General features: G+C 49.8%; 1 protein-coding gene across 4 annotated transcripts in view; it reads right to left on the minus strand.

Moving 5' to 3' along the window:
* Positions 1 to 7,618: 7,618 nt before the first annotated feature.
* NRF1 (nuclear respiratory factor 1) overlaps positions 7,619 to 18,700 on the minus strand; it is a 687,565-nt gene continuing 676,483 nt past the window's right edge. For 2 of the 4 annotated variants that reach the window (XM_085653634.1, XM_085653631.1), the window contains one exon: positions 7,619 to 10,675. In XM_085653634.1, the coding sequence (XP_085509760.1) occupies positions 10,512 to 10,675 (164 nt within the window). In that variant the 3' untranslated portion in view covers positions 7,619 to 10,511. The remainder of the gene's footprint in view (positions 10,676 to 18,700) is intronic. The other 2 variants (XM_085653635.1, XM_085653633.1) reach the window with 2 other exon arrangements.

Consider the following 18,700-nt stretch of genomic DNA (forward strand, 5'->3'; position numbering starts at 1 on the left):
AGTGAAATACTCAGAGGCGGTGACTGGGGACATGACGAACAAGTGACTTACCTTCGGTAACGATATATCTGTAAGAAACCTAGGTTAGTTACAGATTCCTTACTTTAGAACTACCCCCAGGCGTCAGACTGGATCCGGTAAGTTTTTCATCAGCAGTACCCCTGTGCGTTGGAAGGTGGCGTCGGTCGACTCCGCATTCGTTGTTGGCGTCGTGGTCGCCGGGATGACGTTGCGGCAGCTACATAAATACCGCACTTGCATGCTGACGTCAGTTCTGTACAGTACTTTACACGCCAGAAGCTCAGAGCCATGCAAGACACTGACCACTGATGCACAAAACTAGGGCCCTGAAAGGAAGTTCTTAACTCTAGAAGTCAGTTCGCAGCACGGGGAGGATGGGTGGGGTGGTAAGGAATCTTTACCTAAACTATGTTTCTCACAGATATAGCGTTACCGAAGGTAAGTAACTTGTTCATCTGAAAGAAATAGTTATAGATTCCTTACCTTAGAATAGATACCCCAGCAATACCAACCCAGGAGGTGGGTCTGCGAACTAAGTTTGCACCAGGAAGTCCTGGAGAACAGAACAGCCAAAAAAGCTGTCTCTCCAGACTTGGCTGTCCAGGCAGTAGTGTCTAGTGAACATGTGCAACGATGCCCACGTAGCTGCCTGACAGATGTCATTAAGGGGGGACTCTTTGTCCCAAAGCAGTGGTAGCTGCCGTCACCCTGGTGGAATGGGCACGCAACCCCACTGGAGGCTCCTTCTTTGCCAAGGAATAACAAGCTTTAATGGACAAAACAACCCATCTAGAAATGGTCCGTTTGTGCACGGCCTGACCTTTTTTGGCACCCACGTAGCCAACAAAGAGCTGGTCATCCACTCGGAAAGAAAAGCGCACATTTTGAATCCAGACGGTGGAGCCTCTCTTCTTTGGAAGGAGGTGGAAAGAAGGTAGGCAAAGTGATGGTCTGTCCAATATGGAAAGGAGTAACCACTTTGGGAGGGAAGGAAGGACGAGTTCGAAGGACAACCTTGTCCGGCTGAACAGTCAGAAAAGGAGGTTTAGAAGAAAGTGCATGGAGCTCACTCACCCTGCGCGCAGAGGTGATGGCCACCAGAAAGGTAGTTTTTAAGGTTAGAAGCCTGAGAGAACAGTTGTGTAGCGGCTCAAAGGGAGCGCACATAAGATATGTAAGAACCAAGTTCAAGTCCCACTGGGGCATTACGAGGGGAACAGGAGGAAAAAGATGAGTAATACCTTTAAGAAAGCGATTTACAACAGGGGTCTTGAAAAGAGAAGGATGATCAGGAAGCCTAAGAAAGGCTGAAATGGCGGAGAGGTAGCCCTTGAGAGTGCCCAGAGCAGAGCGCTGCTGGGCCAAAGAAAGGAGGAACAAGAGGACCTCAGAAAGAGTGGCAGAAAGGGGATCCATAGCCTTTGCTGTGCACCATGCCACAAATTTGTTCCATCTGCATGCGTATACCGTCTGAGTGGAGGGACGCCTGGCTGCCAAGATAACATCCCAGACTTCAGGAGGCAGGTCAAACGACGTCAACTGCCGCCGCTCAATCTCCACGCAAGGAGGTGGAGGCTGGACAGGTTCGGGTGCAGGACCGTCCACTGCTACTGAGACAGAAGATCCTCCCGAAGAGGCAGTCTGATCGGAGGATCGATGGCCATGTGTAGCAGCTCGGGATACCAGACTCTTCGCGCCCAATCCGGAGCCACAAGAATGACTTGGGCTCGGTCGCACTTGATCTTCTTCAGCACTCTGGGCAGGAGTATAGACCACAACTCCACTCGCAATGAAAAGCGTCGCCTAGCGAGTGCCACCATAGCACGTTCTCTTCGGTGGCAAATAGATCTAACTAAGGCTCTCCCCACTGTTGAAAGAGACCTTGCACCACCTCCGACTGAAGACGCCATTAGTGATCCATCATGTACCTGCGGCTAAGTTCGTCAGCCCTGGCGTTCAGTGAACCTGCCAGGTGTTGAACCACCAGGGATATGCCCTGATGTTCCAGCCATGTCCAGAGACGGACAGCTCTTGACATAGGGTCCACAACCCCACCCCACCCTGTTTGTTGCAGTACCACATGGCGGTGGGTGTTGTCCCTAAACACCTGCACTACGCTTTTCCGGAGAGAGGGAAGGAATGCTTTGAGAGCAAGATGACTCGCCCCAAGCTACAGAAGGTTGATGTGGAGCACGGACTCCGCCGGAGACCTGAGGCCTCTGATCTCCGCGCCCCCCCCATGTGGCCGCCCCATCCCAGAAGTGATGCATTGGTCACCACTGTGAACTCTGATTGGGGGAAGGAAGAGGGATCTGCCGTCGACCCAAACCTGGTTTGTTAGCCACCACTGCAAATGGTGTGCAGTGCCCTCCGAGATCTGGACGCAATCGGACAGGTTCCCCTGATGTTGGGCCCACTGGAACTTCAGGTCCCACTGCAGAGCCCACCATCTGGCATGGTCCACCAGCAGGATACAGGAGGCCATCAGGCTCAGTAGACCGAGGGTCACCCTGACCGAAACCCGGGACAGAGGCTGAAAGATCGGACTGATAGCCCGAATATCCCAGACTCGCTGCTCGGGAGGATGGACCCGAAACTGCGTTGTGTACAGAACTGCTCTGATGAAGAGGAGCTTCTGAGAGGGAGTCAGGTGTGACTATGGCACGTTGTAGAACCCAGGCAAATGCAGGAGGTCGGCCATAGTCTGGAGGTGGGAGACAACAGCCTAGGGCGTGCCCGCCTTTCAACAGCCAGTCGTCGAGATAGGAGAAGACTGGAACCCCTGACCAGAGCAGATGAGCTGCGACCACCACCATCACATTCGTGAACACCCGAGGTAAAGCCACAGAGGAGCAGAGTAAACTGAAAGTGCTCATGGCCTACCGTGAACCGCAGTTAGCGCCGGTGGGCCGGCAGGACAGGGATGTGAAAATAAGCATCCTGCAAGTCCAACGCTACCATCCAGTCTCCAGGGCGGACAGGACCTGAGCTAGCGTCAACATTTTGAACTTCTCCTTCCGGAAAAAGCGGTTGACGATCCTGAGATCCAAGAAAGGACGCAGGCCTTTGTCCTTCTTGGGCACCAGAAAGTAGTGGGAATAGCAACCACAACCTACTTCTGGAACAGGAACTCGCTCAATGGCTCCCTTGGCCAAGAATGCTGAAACTTGCTATTGGAGAAGGGCCAGATGATCCTCCGACATGCGATGGTACTGAGGTGGCATGGCGGGAGGGGTAGTCTCGAAGGGGAGGGAGTACCCCCTTCGGACTATACCACTTGTTCGACGTGATGGTGCACCAGTGGGGGAGGTGATGGCGAATCCTGTCGCCCACTGGTGTTCGGTGGCCCTGAAAGGTCGTACTAGGAATGTTTGGCGGCTGCTGCAGAGGGGGCTATGGTGGACTGGCCCGCCCGCTGGCCCCCAGAACCACGGCGGTGTTTCCCACGTCCCCGGCCGTGCAGGGGCTGAACAGCTTGCGCTGGCCTGTACTCTGGGCGGGATGTGGAGGGGCACCTCTTCAGTAGCTACGAAAGGGGCGAAAAGCAGACTGCCCAGGGCGGGTGGTGGAGAGGCCCAAGGACCTGGCCGTAGCCTGAGTGTCCTTAAAGCGCTCCAGCGCGTTGTCTGTCTTGTCGCCGAAAAGGGGATGGCCATCAAAGGGCATGTCCATAAGAGTGGATTGGACATCTCCTGAAAAACCAGTCAACCTCAACCAGGCATAGCGTCGAAGGTCTTACGATGTGGAAATCGTCCTGCCTAGTGAGTCAGCAGTATCCAGCCCCCAGCGGATGGTAAACTTCATTGCGTCTCTCCCTTCGGCAACCGCACAGGAGAGTACGGCCGGGGCCTCCTCCGAGCACTAGGGCAGCACTTGCGCTACTGTATCCCACACGGAGTGGGTATAACGGCTCAACAGACATGGGGTGTTTACCGACCGCAGTCCCAAGCTGGAGGAAGAAAACATCTTCCCAAGATGGTCCAGCTTTTTGGATTCCCTATCAGGTGGTGCGTTAGGGAATGCGCCCTTGGAGGTAGAGGCTTGAATCACCAAGCTTTCAGGGATGGGGTGTTTGGAGAGAAAAGTGGGGTGGTGGCGTCTTGCAATCATCCTATCCACAGGAGCCCCTGTGTAGGGCCTGGACCAGGTGCCCAAAAGGATGTTGGTGAGGGCTTCAATAAACGGGAGCAAGGGCTCCGAAGAGCTCGCTGCCAGCTGAAGCACCTCTGTCAGATGGTTAGTCTTGACTGCCACCATAGGTAGCTCGAGGCTGAGAGCCTCGGCAGCCCTACGTAACACCATGGAGTAAGATGCTCCCTCCTCCGTAGCCACGGTAGTAGGAGACAACACGCCATGGTCTGGTGAGGCATCCAAACCACTGGCTTCCCCCAGTTCCTCTCTCCAGTCCGGTTCATAGCCCAGCTGGTCAGGCAGCGGGTCTCCAGACCCCTCCCAGTCCGCCTCAACCTCCTTTGGCTGCCAATCTGGTCTAAAAGAGCCAGGGTAGAACAAGGGCACAAACGTACCCGTCGGCTGGGGACACAACCGGCGTCGGCTGCGGACATAGTGTCGGTGGACTCTGCACCGGGAGGAGGCATAATAAGGTCGACCGGTGCCGATGCGAATCCAGGCCTGGATCCAAGGGGAACCTGCGGTGCCGCGGCCGGAGCTGCCGAAGTCCCAGGGCCCCCAGCTGAGTCCACGGGGCTCGAAGGCGCACCGGCAGAGTCTGGCTGCCCAAAGATGGAATTCATTGCTTAGTAAAATTGGTGAAGCTGGGCAGGGGTCACTCCAGGTCCTGGGAAGGGAGGGAAGCCCAAAGTCGACCCTTCGGGCTCTGCATGTGGAGCTGCGGTAGGGGCACCACCCGCATCCCTCGTCACATCAGCCGTCGGCCGGGGAGAGGCCGAAGAGCGACGATGCTTCTTCGACTTCTTCTTGTGCTTCAACTTACCTGACCCAGAGTGCGAAGACTTGGAAGAAGAGTGATGATGACTCCGCGACCTGTCCCTGGACATCTTCCGCGACCTCGAACGGCTCGGTGCCGACTGCCGGCTGCGAGAAGCTTTCGGGACCGCTCCCGCAAAGACTTCGTATTCATGGTCCGGCAGTGGGAGCATGACTTGGGGTTGTGGTCGCACTCCAGGCAAAACAGGCACACACTGTGCGGATCTGTCACAGACATCAGTCGGCTACAGGAACTGAAGGCTAGAAGCCGGGCATTCCTAATGTGCACCAGGAGTCGAACACTCGAAAACGGTGTCGACAAAAAGTCAGTCAAAAAGCGACTGGAGTGGCAAGGGAGAAAACAGTGTACGTAGCCCGTGGATGCCCCCGGAAATGGATAGCAATCTGGACTAGTTGGAATGTGTATCGGGGAAGAGTGTGTGAACCCCCTAAAATTCCTTCCCTTGACGAACAATTGATGATCTGAAACCAACTATATGTGACACTGATGTAAATTTAGCAACATGATACGTAATATCACGACTGGTTAAGACACAGTACCCTGTAATGTGAATCTAATTATTTGTATGACATGACCCTCCACTATTTAATTGTTGATGTTCAATAAAAAGATTTAATAAAAAAAAAAAATAAGCGACTGGAGGCACCGCTCTCTCCGGATCTGAGATGGCTGGCACAGAAAAGGAAAGGACTGACATCAGCACGCAAGGGCATCGTCTATGTAGCTACCACAACATCATCCCAGCGACCACGACGCCAACGACGAAAGTGGAGTCGACCGACGTCACCTTACGATGCGCTGGGGTACTGCTGACGAACAACTTTCCAGGCAGACACTTGGGGTAATTCTAAGGTAAGGAATCTATAACTGTTTCTTTCAGATAGACAGTGCACTTATGTCTGAAAAGGTTAAAGAATGTCTTCTTAGCAAACTACATGACCTGGATCGCTGTGATGTAGAGGGTTCCTTCTCCCATGATCAACAAGAATGTTGAACCTTTCTATTCTTTTTCCTTGCAAGTTCATCTTCAACAGAATGACAATGGTATTGAGAATTCTTTCTTGGTACATCCATGTTTCGTGGAAAGTAGTGCAAAGAGTGTGAGAAGTAAGTCACCAACAGAGTTGGAACCACAATAGAGCATAGTTGTAGGAGGCAATGCTTTGGAAGTAGATGAGTCCTTAGGACCTTCAGGTTGTTGAATCGTGCTCTGTCGCTGAAATAGGTTGATATCTCTGATAGAGAGTTGCGGTTCTGGAAATGGTGAGGCATGTAGAATAAGTCTCCAGAATCTGACCTTTGCACTGAAGGCTGGTGTTAGGCCACTCGGGGTCGGAGAGCTAACAAGGAAGTTCTCGTAAACTCAGATGCTCGACGTTGACCAAGACCTCAACAGCGAATAAACACTAGAAGCCAGACAAAATATTCAACACGCTTGACGAAGAATGCCTGGACATGCAATGCCTTGCCCTTAAGTGTCTCAGCATCAACAGAGTGCAAAAGCTAGCGACTTGAGAAGCAGCTTCACTACAAAGCTGAACGTCCAATATTCCCTGCTTCACCCTGAAGCAATCCGATCCCTGTCCTTGAAATGCTAATATGGCATCACTAAGCATGGTTCCTACTTCATGGGATTCCGGCAGCCAGGCAACATATTACTGCTGGTCCTTCCTATAATTCTTTACTCCACACGAAGGGGTTTCAGAGTTGGCAGAGTTGCACTAGAGGTCAAGAGAAACAAACAGACATCTGATTTAGAAAAAGGTGTCCATTTAAAAATACCAAGAGAAGCAAAATAAGAAAATCAACAAATACAGGTCTGCAGGCAAAATAAGCCTGAAAAGGGTGAGTGTTTGTAGATCCTTCTTGAAAAACAAACTCACTAACATGACAGGAAGGCTGGTAGCCTTGGAATGCCTTAAAGATAGCGTCAATTACAATAGTGGGTGAGCAGGCTATTAGAGGCCACATTTCCCCTTTACTTTGGAAGTCTGGAGAAAAAATATAAATCAATATACTTCAACAATGTTCTCAGTCGAATACAATATATAGTTAATTTTGATAACTGATTTTTTTTAAAAACCTAAATTAAAACGGGATGTAGAAAATAATAACTTTCATCGACATGTTTTGTCTTTGCAAAAATATCTTTTAAAATGGTGTTCCTGGATCTCAAACGAGTGTCGAAATGTTCTGCTGTTTAACTATTTCAGAGCGAATCCCATGACACTGCCTTGAAAGATTTAAGTAACAATGATATAGGGGACTTTCAATGTCTACTACAAAGGCACCACTGGCAAATAGCTGCAAACAAGCCTTCCAACAGTTTCGAGAGGCCAAGACATTGGTGAACAGTGCTATACAAAAACTATGCAAGACAAGACTGATTGGCATTTTCTGTAGACCCATTTTACAATTTAATTCCTTCAGGAGGTTCCAGACAAATGTAATAACATACTCAGTGTCTGAAGTGTGCTGTTGAGGAAGATCTTTTAGGAAGTTCAACAATTTTATTGCAAGTAAACATTGACTATCAAGCCATTGGAAGAATCCACAACAGTAATGGTGATCTTTACCTATAAAAAATCTAGATAAGGTACACCTGTTATAAATGCATCCCAGAATACATACAGGAAAATAATATTTATTTGTACAAATTACATTTGATAGTTCCTTGTTTAAAAGAAATAAACACAATTGAAATGTTTTGAAGGCCAATGAAAAGTAGAGGGGAGTCTACAAATTGTTAAAAATAACCTAGAAGGTGGCCCACGCACTGAGGGGTTGAAGGTTTTCTGACTTTGCAAACAACGTTTAACAAATTTAGATCACAAATGTTTTGGCGTGGGAAGGTCCTTCATTTGGTAACCAAATATTAAATAGCCCCTCTAGACCCAAACAGCTTTCTTTTAACCACATGAGTGGAGGCGGCATAGGGATCTCAACCTGCATGTTACTTTTTGGTAAAGTTGAACTTTGGGGCTATGGCTTTCAATCAGAAACAAACTGCTGCAAAACAGCTTGCAAATTCATCGTGAGTAATTTCTCTATTACCCAATTATAATCCACAGAATGAACTAGTGGCTCCCCTGAATGTAATTGCATGTAAGATAAGCAAACTACTTGTGCACTATAAAAACAATTAGAAAAAAATTCACTCAGTTTTCAATAAATGCTTTACAAAACTGGCCATCTCATACATTTTATTTACTACACAGAGCCGGTTTCCTTTCCCTATCTACAACAGAGGGAATGAGCACAGGCAAGTGTTGTTCTAGTTAGAAACGTAGCAGAGAAAAGGTTTTTCTGTTGTTTTTAAGTGCACACCAAGGTCAGAGGAGGTTGTCTCTCGTGACTAATGTGATCATGATAGGTTAATAAACATTTTTTTTTTTGCAAAACTTCGTTAAATTAGAAGCATTTTTTTACTTGCAACATTTTAGCATTAGGTGGCCATATCAGTGTAGTCTCATAAAACGGTTGTGCACTAACAGTAAAGTGGAGAGTCGGCCGCAGTACACTTAAACAGCAGAGACAGAGGGTGGTGAAAGGCTGAGGTACATCTGAGCTGTGGCAATGCTGACAAATAAATAAAAGTAAACACATTTGAAGACATTTACTCATCTACACTTTATCAAAAAAATACAGCCAAGCAGTAAGGGCAAGTACTCTTAAGATGCAATTACAAAAATACATTAAGTCGAAAGTTCCTGTTTTTCTGACTGCAAAACAAATAGTTCTCCATGACAGGATCTGTTGGAGAATGTGGAAGGATTCTTTCGAGTCAGGTAGCTTTAAGGACTTGTTTCTGCTGCGGTCGATGAGCTCGGCTGTTTCATGCTGTGGAACCTGCAATAGATACTTCTGTTCTGAATGGCTGCGGGAGTGTTTTGTTTGGCAGTATCAAGAAAAGTAGTCTTGTCGTGAAAAAATGCAATCTTGTAGGGCTAGAAGCAAGTGCCATTCAACTATCCTGGTGGTAGTAAAGGGGAATACGTCCTGTAGTAGTGATCTCGGATTCCTCAGCCCATTTGTAATGAGGATGCACTACAACATCAGTGAGTACAAGCTCCATAATTGGTGAAGTGGCACTTTTCATTAGAAAGGGTAATTAACATAGCAATTATGTGTAAAAGCACCGCCTGGCAGGCAATTTGATAATATTGATTCAGAAAGGGAAACACTGAGAACCATGATTTTCTAAATAGTGAGAGTAGAAAGAATGCGAGCATTCTCTCTTCCCTCAAGCAGGCTTCTACAATTTATCACTGATCCTTTTTTTTCGAAATGCTGTGCTCATGGGGAGGAAATCACTACTACAAAATAAAATAACTGTACTACCCTCTTCATACCAATAACAAACACACCTTGCATGCTCCAGGAGTACCTTTATGCTTCATGATTTAATAGTTTAAAAAAAACATTTTAAATAGCCATAAGAAAAGACAGCTGCCAAAATTAGTTTGTGTATAGCAATTGCTGTCCAAATATTTCTTAAAAAAATACAAAAAAAATAACAGAGCCCTATATATATATAAAAGTGTGCATATTTTCTATGTTTTTAAAATTTTAAATGAAGCATCATCCATCACTACAGAGATTCAACAGCTCCTACTAAAAGCAGGGGAGAGCTTTACATCCTTTAAATAAAGGTAAAGCTAACGCAGGGTGTCTTCCCTGTAGAAACACATTGGGAAACTGCATACACATCAGGGTCAAGTGGTTGCCCCCTTGCAAAGACGTGATAGGCCGCTGAGCAGCAGGAAAGGCTTGTCAGTGGATCACTGTACAGCAATGTTGAGGCAGAGGGTTACTTTACCATGTAGAAAAGGAATGAGGATTTTAGGAGCACAGTCCCAACATCGGTAAGGTTTGGGGGAGCGATCATAATCTAGTATAAAGTAGATGAAAGGCAGAGTGTGCAGGAAGAATGGTGCTTCTATTGAATGGGGAAGCAGACTGAGCTTGTGTTAAAACTGTATAGCTCATGAAAAATTTCGAATGCATTCATTCCACAGTCCAAAGTATCTTTAGTTACATGCTCTTAAAGAGGCAGTTTTTTTCGATCATATGTGGCTGCAAGCACCTTTCTTGCAAAATCCATGTTAAACGTGTATCACATGAGAATCCAGATGGACACAATGCTCTATGCACCTTTCTGTTAATGGTCAGTAGTGGCAACAATGCTGCTGACTGGGCGAGCTTTCCATCAAGGTCCACAAAGAGCCACACATAGGACCTGAAAGCATTTTCTCTGTCCATGGCTTTCGGTCATTTCAACTTCATGGAACCACCAAACGTTTAAACTGAAGTGCCATTTCCACCTGCCGTCAAGGCAGTACCAATACAGTTCGTGGAAGAAAGCACAACTGGAAGGACCAAGTATTTGCTGAGAGTGTAAATCAACACAACCATTGCTTCCAGTGCTGCTGAACGTCTTCAATGCCACCTGCTGTAGACTCCGGGGCACTCGGTTACAGAAGCAGTGAATGACCACAAGATGCTGTGCTGCTCCTTTGGGTCACTGCTCCAACGTGACAACCTCTACTGCTTGCCCGTCCATAGTGACCCCAGTTTCTGTTATCCGTGTAGTCACTGGAGCCATGGCCACTTGAACAGGACCATTACCCTGGGCAAGGCTAGTGACCACGGTTTGGTACATGCTCACTGGAATCTGAACCATGCCTGTAAAGACAAGAGTGAAAGACGACAGATTAAAAAGGGCTAACGGAATTAGTTGCATTTAAAGTGTTCGAACCAAAATTACAACCTACTTTGCACTAAACCGTATAATAACATGCATAATTTAAGGTCAGCAACAAAAAAAGGAGTTAAAACACAAGGGAAGTAAAATAAGTTTAAACAAAAAGTTCCAGTTACTCCGAGCGGATATACCAGTTCCTAAGAAAACAATAAGTGAGGACTATAATGTAGACGACTTTGACAACGAACATAGCTGCCAAGGTTTCAGATTGCTAAAAGTTACATTTTCGTAATTTCAGGGTAATTTTGAGTGACATTTCAATGACTATGAGTGACGCATTCTCTCAAGCAAATCAAACAATGAAGACACGGGAAACAAACATCAGAAGTTATATCACTCATTTGAGCAACAAGAAACTCTAATAGCCTAAAACTGCTGCAAAGCTCCAGAAGCAGAAGTTACTACTTGTGTAACGATATATCTGTAAGAGACATTAGTTAGTGATAGATTCCTTACCTTAGAATATTCCCCAGGCGTCAGTCTGGACCCGGAAAGTTTTCTGCGAAGCAGTACCTCTGCGCACCAGTAGTTGGCGCCGTGCGGCTCCATGCCCGTCACCGGCGTCGTGCGCGCCGGGATGATGTCACGGAGGTTACTTAGGCACCACCAATGCACGCTGACGTCAGTTCTGTACACAACTTTCCGCGCCGAAACGCAGAGTCATGCGAGAAACTGACTTTTGGTGCATAAAACTAGGGCCCTGAAAAGGGGATGACTTTAACCCTAGTAAACAGTTCGCAGAACAGGGAGGATGGGTGGGGCGGTAAGGAATCTATCACTAACTAATGTCTCTTACAGATATATCGTTACACAAGTAGTAACTTGTGCATCTGAAAGAGACACGTTAGTGATAGATTCCTTACCTTAGAATAGATACCCCAGCAATACCAACCCCGGTAGTGGGTCTGCAAACAAGATTACACCAGAAAGTCACTGAGCACAGAACGGCCAAAGAAGCCGTCTCTCCGGACCGGACTGTCAAGGCAGTAGTGCTTGGTAAACGTGTGCAGCGAGGCCCACGTAGCTGCCTGACAAATATCCTGCAAGGGGACACCACGTCCCAAGGCAGTAGTGGCTGCAGTTGCCCTGGTCGAATGGGCACGCAGTACCACAGGAGGCTCCTTCTTGGCCAAAGAGTAACAGGCTTTGATGCACAGAACGACCCACCAAGAGATGGTCCGTTTGTGCACAGCCCAACCTTTTTTGACTCCCACATAGCCAACAAGAGCTGGTCATCCACCCGGAACTGCTGTGTACGCTTGAGATAGAATGCGAGCGCACGTTTTGGGTCCAGACGGTGGAGCCTCTCTTCCTCCCTCGAAGGATGCGGAGGCGGAAAGAAGGGAGGCAAAGTGAAGGTCTGCCCGATGTGGAAGGGCGTGGCCACCCTTGGCAAAAAAGAAGGACGGGTCCTTAACACCACCTTGTCCGGATGAACAGAAAGGAAAGGAGGTTTGGAAGAAAGAGCCTGGAGCTCACTCACTCTCCTGGCAGAGGTGATAGCTACCAGGAAAGCAGTCTTGAGAGTAAGAAGACGTAAGGGACAGTTATGAAGGGGCTCAAAGGGAGCGCACATCAGAAAAATCAAGACAAGATTCAAGTACCACTGAGGCATTATAAAGGGCACAGGCGGGAACGTATGCGTAATGCCCTTAAGAAAACGGTCAACAACCGGGGACTTAAAAAGAGAAGGCTGATCTGGAAGCCATAGAAAGGCAGAGATGGCTGAAAGATAACCTTTAAGAGTGCCCAGAGCAGAGCCCTGCTGGGCCAAAGAGAGAAGGAACAGAAGAACCTCAGAAAGAGGGGCAGAAAGGGGATCCACAGTCTTAGCTGTGCGCCATGCCACAAATCGGTTTCACCTACAGGCGTACACCGTTTTAGTGGAGGGACGCCTGGCTGCCAGGATGACATCACAGACTTCGGGAGGAAGATCGAAAGCTGTCAACTGTCGCCGCTCAATCTCAAAGCATGAAGGTGGAGGCTGGACAGGTTCGGGTGGAGGACCGTCCCCTGCTGTTGCGACAGAAGATCCTCCCGAAGAGGCAGACGGAGCGGGGGGTCGATGCTCATACTGAGTAGCTCGGGATACCATACCCAGTCCGGAGCCACAAGAAAACCTTGGGCCCGGTCGTGCCTGATCTTCTTCAGCACTCTGGGCAGAAATGGTATAGGCGTACAACAGACCGCAGCTTCACTCGAGACGAAAAGCGTCTCCGAGCGAGTGCCGCCTTGGAAATTCCAACACGCAGAACTGATGACATTGCATGTTCTCTTCAGTGGCTAATAGATCTAACCAAGGCTCTCCCCATCGCAGAAAGAGACCTTGCGCCACGTCCAAGTTCAGACGCCACTCGTGATCCACCATGCACCGGCGGCTGAGTACGTCCGCCCTGGCATTCAGAGAACCTCCCAGGTGTTGAACCACCAAGGTAATGGCGTGATGTCCCAGCCACGTCCAGAGGCACAGAGGCTCCTGACATACGGTCCATGACCCCACCCGGTTTGTTGCAATACCACATGGCGGTGGTGTTGTCCGTGAACACCGGCACTACACTTCCCTGGACCGAGGGAAGGAATGCCTTCAGTGCAAGCCGGATCGCCAGCAGCTCCAGATGGTTGATATGGAGCCGGGACTCCGCCGGAGACCAGAGGCCTCTGATCTCCGCCTCTCCCATCTGGCCTCCCCAACCCAGGAGGGACGCATCCGTCACCACTGTGTGCTCCGGTGGGGGAAAGGAGAGGGATCTGCCATCGACCCAATCACGACTCTTGAGCCACCACTGTAATTGCCGTGCAGTGCCCTCCGAGATCTGGACATGATCGGACAGGTTGCTCTGATGCTGCGCCCAAAGGAACTTCAGGTCTCACTGCAGAGCCCGCATATGCCATCTGGTATGCGGCACCAGCAGGATGCAGGAGGCCATCAGGCCCAGAAGCCGGAGGGTCATCCTGACTGAAACCCGGGATAGAGGCTGAAAGAGCGGAACCATAGCCTGAATATCCCGGACTCGCTGTTCGGAAGGATAAACCCAAAACAGCGTCGCATCCAGAACAGCTCAGATGAAAGGGAGCTTCTGAGAGGGACTCTGGAGCGACATCGGCACATTGATGGAGAACCTCAGCAGATGCAGGCGGTCGGCCGTAGTCTGGAGGTGGGAGACGACTGCCTGGGGAGAATCTGCCTTAAACAGCCAGTCATTGAGGTAGGGGAAGACTGACACCCCTGACCTGCGCAGATGAGCTGCGACCACCGCCATCACCTTCGTGAACACCCGAGGGGCGCTGGTAAGGCCGAAGGGGAGCACGGCAAACTGAAAATGCTCCTGGCCTACCGTGAACCGCAGGTAACGCCGGTGGGCCGGCAGGACGGGAATGTGAAAATAAGCGTCCTGCAAGTCCAATGCTACCATCCAGTCTCCAAGGTCCAGGGCAGACAGGACCTGAGCCAGCGTCAGCATCTTGAACTTCTCCTTCCGGAGGAAGGAATTGACGTCCCGGAGGTCCAAGATGGGGCGCAGGCCCCCCTTGTCCCTATTGGGGACCAGAAAGTAGTGGGAATAAACCACTCCCTACTTCCTGATCGGGAACGTACTCAATGGCCCCCTTGGCCAGGAGGGTCGTGACTTCCTGACGGAGAAGATCCAAATGATCCCCCAACATGCGGTGGTACCGAGGTGGCATGACTGGAGTGGAGGACAGAAAGAGGAGCGAGTAACCTTGGCAGATTATCTGCAGCACCCACTTGTCCGACGTAATCTCGCACCAGTGGTGGAGGTGAACCCTGCCACCCACTGGCGTAGGGTGCCCACTGAAGCTCAGATTAGGAAGGTTTTGAGGCGTAAGCAGCGGGGTTGGAAGTGGACTGCCCCGCACGATGGTTACCAGACCCGCCCCTGCGGAACCCACGTCCGCGGCCTTGCTGAGGCTGGTTCTGCACAGGATTGCTGGAAGAGCGCGCCTGGGTACCCCTTCCCTGGCCACGAAAGGAACGAAACCCCGTTGTGGCAGGATTTTTCCAAGGAAAGACCCAAAGACTTGGCAGTGGCACGAGAGTCGTTAAAGCACTCCAGGGCATTGTCAGCCTTATCACCAAAGAGGCGGAAGCCATCGAAGGGCATGTCCATGAGCGAGCTCTGGACATCGGTTGAGAAGCCAGTGGAACGCAACCAGGCATGGCGCCGCAACGCCACCATCATGGAAATCGCCCTGCCCAATGAATCAGCGGTGTCCAAACCACACCTGATGGCAAACTTCGCCGCATCTTTGCCCTCCGCAATCGCCTGGGAAAGGACAGCCTGGACCTCCTCAGAGCACTGAGGCAGAACCTCCGCCACTGAATCCCACACTGCATGGGAGTAACGGCCTAATAAGCAGGTAGTATTAGCCGATCTCAACCTCAAACTGGCTGAGGAGAACAATCTCTTGCCATATTGGTCCAACCTCTTAGAGTCCTTGTCCAGCAGAGCCGAGGGAAAGGCACTCTGCGATGTTGAGGCCTGAATAACCAGGCTCTCAGGCGTGGAGTGAGTGGTCAAGAAGGCGGGATCACCAGGCGCCGGGCGATGACACCTAGCAACGTTCTTATCCACCGGAGCCACCGAGGCCGGCCGCAACCAAGTACCCAAGAGGACTTCGGTAAGCGCCTCATTGAAAAGGAGCAGCGGCTCCGACGACGTAGACGCCGCCTGGAGCACCTCCGTAAGGAGATTGGTCTTAAGGGCCACCGTAGGGAGGTTGAGGTGGAGAGTCTCCGCGGCCCAACGCGGCACCCTAGTGTAGGAAGCGCCCTCCTCCATAGTAGGCAGAGGAAAGGCAAACCCCGGGTCAGAAGACACATCACGTTCACCGCGTCTTGAAGGTCATCCACCCAATCTTGCTCGGAGTCACACTGCCGCGCAAGGGGGTCCTCGGAGCTGTCCCAGTCCTCATCCAGCTCCGAGGTAGAAGGAGCCGGTCGCGGCGGCAGGACCGGAGCCGGAGAGGGGGTCAGCGGTGCCGGCCGGGGCCGAACCGGAGCCCCATCCCAAATGAGGGTCCCAGGTCGGAACGAAATGGTCCGAGAACCGAAGCAGAGGCGGGATAAACGGCACCCAGTGCGGCGCCTGTGGCGGCGCTGGGGCCGTCGGAGAGTGAACACACATCTTCGACTTCTTCTTATGACGTCGCTTACCAGAATCTGAAGGTGACGACTAAGAGCCCGAGGAGCAACAGCCGCGGTCCCGCGAACGGCCCCTAGGCCCGGAGCGGAGGACCTCCAGCAACTTCCGGCACCACTCTCGTAAGGACTTCAGGGCCATGGCACGGCAGTCCCGACAATCCCGGGAGTAGTGGTCGGTCTCCAGGCGGTAGAGACAGACATCATGGGGTTCTGCCATCAACATATTACGGTGGCACGAACCACAAGACTTAAAGCCGGGCATCCCTACATGCACCAGGAGACAAGAGGTCTGAAAAAAGTGGCCAAAAAATGACCGTCGTACGTGCTCAATCCGGATCTGCGCTTTCGGCACAGAAAAAAAAGAACTGACGTCAGCGCGCATGGGTGGCGCCTAAGTAACCTCCGTGACGTCATCCCAGCACGCATGATGCCGGTGACTGGCGCGGAGCAGCACGGCGCCACCTACTGGCGCGCAGAGGTACTGCTAAGCAGAAAACTTTGCAGATCCAAACTGACGCCTGGGGAATATTCTAAAGTAAGGAATCTATCACTAACGTGTCTCTTTCAGATATGGAAATACATTAACCAGAAACAGACTGCGTGACTGCAGTCCTTAGTAACAGAGGGCATGCAGGCACTGCAGCTGCTCAGAACTGCCAAGCCTTTTGTGTGTTAAATGAAAAGGATGCCACCTTGGTTTGGGCCATACAAACATACCTCTGTGCTGGACGTTTGAGCTCTCCCACATCTGCTTCTGTTGTGTCTTGCCGTAGTCTTATCATTTCACCATGACGTGGCCCAAGACACTGTGCCTGCAGAGGTGCCCCGGAAATGCAGTCGGTGGAGAAAAACGGCGCTAGCAGTTTAAACCACGGCAAGAGACTTTAGACAGGTAACGACACTGTGAGGTGCTGAGTCTGTCCTGAGCTCAGCGACTGCTGCAAACGCTGTCACTGGCTCCGTGACTGACGTGATGCCGCCCGGCAATGATTGAATGCCGCGGTGATGCCGCCTGGCAATAATTGAATGCCATGGGGGCTATTTTTGGGGAAGTCAGTTCTGCAAGCGCCATGAGTGCGTAGCCCGATGACCAGTAGCCAGCCCCTCGCTGCTGGCTTAGTTCCTTCCAAAACAAACTCCCCGCCTTGGGCAGCAGAATGTGACGTCACGCGACGGCACCATGTATTGCTTTATCTGACTGCCTGGGCTCCCCTGGCTGTGATGTAGCCTTTGCGCAGCCGCACTACCATGCGAGAGCTGAGAGCCGCACAGCGCCAAGCGGACATTTATGATACATTGTAGCAGCCAGTGAGCTGCCCAACAGCAGCCTTAGGCTCAGCTACAGCACCAAGCCAGCAGGAGCAGCGCTGAGCTGCTACACTCCTAATATTACCGGTTTAGGCAGCGCTTCACTGACGCTCAGACACTATGCAAATGCGTGACAATGCATTTCAGTGCGGTGATGCGGATCACCACACTGAAATGCGTTAGTCATGCGTGATACTTGGCAGGACTGAACGAACTCTAGGTCTTTACGAGGGCTGCAAGACTATTCTTTGTTTTGAGACATCTTCTCTGGCCAGATGTGAGCTAATGCGCTGGGTCATAACGTTCAGTTGTGAAGTATCTCAAAAACAAATCAAAAGCAGGGGAAGGACTTCCAGGCGGCGTGCTGAAAAACCAAAATCAAAAATTCTGGACTGCACTAGGAATAATTAATCAAGACTCCCAAACAATAACGCGTGTCTTAGTGTAACCAAAGAGGAGGAAGATGTAGTAAACCATCCACATACGGTAGATGAGTGTATGAGATGAGCGCTTAACGCAAACTTGAACAGTTACTTACTAGTGATATTTACAGTAGTCCTACTCCTCTGGGTTTGAAAACCGAATCCAGGCACAGCACATGCCTGACACGCCAATGCAGTCATGGTTTCCTCTTCTCTGTACTTTAAGTGGTGACCATGTACTCATCTGGGAGCCCTGAGTGTTTCCACTGTAATGTTACTGGTGTGCAAATTAAGGTAACTGTACTATGAATGGTTGATTGAGCAAAAGTTAATAAAAAGATTAAAAAAAAAAAAAAAGAATTTTGAGGAGGTTGGTGAGAATTATCAAAGCTTATACTATAACTCTTTTGCAGAGATGACGCAATCCATGGTGCTGCTTGAGCAATATTGCTAATCAATGCAGGGTTCGTGTCACTTAAAAGCCTCACACTGATGTTCAGGAAGGGTTACCAAAATGTACAAGCAGCTCCTCTCACTGATTATTGTAGTCTCACTTCCTTTAAGACAATGCATGTCTAGGTCCACAAAAATCCTTTTTAAGTAAGCAGGAATTAAGTTTAAAAGAAGCCTGGGCGCATGAGTGGCAGTGCTTCGTCGTGCCCTGCATTGTAGCTGTCAGCTTCCACATTTCCAGTCACCCATGCCAGCTAAGGCTGTGTGAAGAGTTGAAAGAGTAGGTGTGGCTTGTCTAGTGACTTAGGAAGACTGTCACAATAGTCACTACTATGAGCAAAATTGTATGACATCTCCAGCATATATTCAATAGGTTCACTAGCAGTTTTTAATACAGACCATGATTTTTTTTTTTATCACTAAAGTCAGTAGATTGGACTTTGATATGCTGACAATGTAATCCCATTCTAACCACCATTTAGAATCCGAGAAAGTAAAATGCAATATTTTCATAAGCCTCTGTTCGGCGACTGCTACGGTTGCAAGTGAATTGATAATGAATAAGTTACTTACCTTCAGTGTCGATATATCTGTAAGAGACA

The sequence above is a fragment of the Triturus cristatus genome, chromosome 4_1 (genome assembly GCF_964204655.1).
Source record: "Triturus cristatus chromosome 4_1, aTriCri1.1, whole genome shotgun sequence".
Taxonomy (NCBI): Eukaryota; Metazoa; Chordata; class Amphibia; order Caudata; family Salamandridae; genus Triturus; species Triturus cristatus.